Source organism: Nematolebias whitei, chromosome 8 (assembly GCF_014905685.2).
Source record: "Nematolebias whitei isolate Nwh7 chromosome 8, NemWhi1, whole genome shotgun sequence".
NCBI lineage: Eukaryota > Metazoa > Chordata > Actinopteri > Cyprinodontiformes > Rivulidae > Nematolebias > Nematolebias whitei.
Genome location: NC_056505.1, coordinates 3,011,234 through 3,012,655, shown reverse-complemented (window position 1 = coordinate 3,012,655; position 1,422 = coordinate 3,011,234). Strand labels below are relative to the sequence as shown.

The 1,422-nt window shown below is 39.7% G+C and overlaps 2 protein-coding genes across 4 annotated transcripts in view; one reads left to right on the top strand and one right to left on the bottom strand.

Moving 5' to 3' along the window:
* Positions 1–1,422, bottom strand: part of mak16 (MAK16 homolog (S. cerevisiae)) — a gene marked incomplete in the record, with an annotated part of 73,208 nt that overhangs the window by 22,344 nt on the left and 49,442 nt on the right.
* Positions 1–1,422, top strand: part of LOC119413768 (dematin) — a 23,976-nt gene that overhangs the window by 17,363 nt on the left and 5,191 nt on the right. For all 3 annotated transcript variants that reach the window (XM_037680829.1, XM_037680826.1, XM_037680828.1), the window contains exon 7: positions 335–379. In XM_037680829.1, the coding sequence (XP_037536757.1) occupies positions 335–379 (45 nt within the window). The remainder of the gene's footprint in view (positions 1–334; positions 380–1,422) is intronic.

Sequence of the window (1,422 nt, the reverse complement as noted above, 5' to 3'; positions counted from 1 at the left end):
ATTTCAGCCGTTTCTGTAGGTAAACAAACATTTCAGCCGTTTCTGTAGGTAAACAAACATTTCAGCCGTTTCTTTAGGTAAACAAACATTTCAGCCGTTTCTGTAGGTAAACAAACATTTCAGCCGTTTCTGTAGGTAAACAAACACATTTCAGCCGTTTCTGTAGGTAAACAAACACATTTCAGCCGTTTCTGTAGGTAAACAAACACATTTCAGCTGTTTCTGTATCTTTAGTTTAACTCAACGTGCCTGTAAACAACATGTTTGTGTTTGTTTGCCGCTTGTTTATTTGATGTTTATGGCTCTGATCAGTGTTTGTGTCTTCCTCCTGCAGAGGTCCCTGTCTCCTCGCTCCGTCTCTCCTCCGCCCTCTCCAGAGGTAAAACCTCACGATGTCCATCATTTGGAAGTCTCCTTACTTCCTGTTTAGGTTCTGATGGTTTCAGTTCGGGTCCAGTCATTTAATCAGTAAATAACCTGGAACACGCCAGAGGTCAGAGGTCACTGATGGCCTGAATAATAAAAGCTCACGTCAATTAGTGCTTCGGCTGTTAGTAGGCGAGCGTTTGGTTCACGTTTAGCTGCTCTCTGCTGTTTGTTGTGGATCCGCTGTCAGAAACCTGACTCAGATTTGTTTTTGTTGTTTTGTGTTTGAAGCTTTTTGTTTGTTGCAGAAACAGAATGGATCAATGTGGCCGTGGGCGGATCCTTTCTGAGGTTCTGTTAAAAACCGGTGCCGGCGTCAGATTTAATGGATCCACTTTAAAGGGGCGGTTCTACGGGTCCAGCAGATGGTTCTGATTTCAAACTGTTCGTCTGAAGGGGTTACGTAAAGTAGTTCTGCACAGGCAGTGTCTTACCCGCAGCAGACAGCGGTCAGACTCAGTCGGTCTCAGTTTGCAGTCGAGCTCACAGCTGGAGCATTTAAAGGGAATTCCCACCATTTAAACCAGCTCAAGCTGAACACTTCCAGGCTTTTTCATTTAAACTCTAAATGTTTTACTGTCGTTCAAAAGTGAAGGTTTAGTTCTTTGAATAGTTTTTTCTGTGTGGCCCAGGACCAAATGAAGGACGGGCTGGTACCGGTGGATGAGACAGATGTTGCTGTTGATCCGTTTGATTTTTTCTTCGTTTGTTCATTTACTCTTTATTTATCCAGGTATTATTATTTATCCAGGTATTATTTATCCAGGTATTATTTATCCAGGTATTATTATTTATCCAGGTATTATTATTTATCCAGGTATTATTATTTATCCAGGTATTATTTATCCAGGTATTATTATTTATCCCGGTATTATTATTTATCCAGGTATTATTTATCCAGGTATTATTATTTATCCAGGTATTATTTATCCAGGTATTATTATTTATACAGGTATTATTATTTATCCAGGTATTATTATTTATCCAGGTATTATT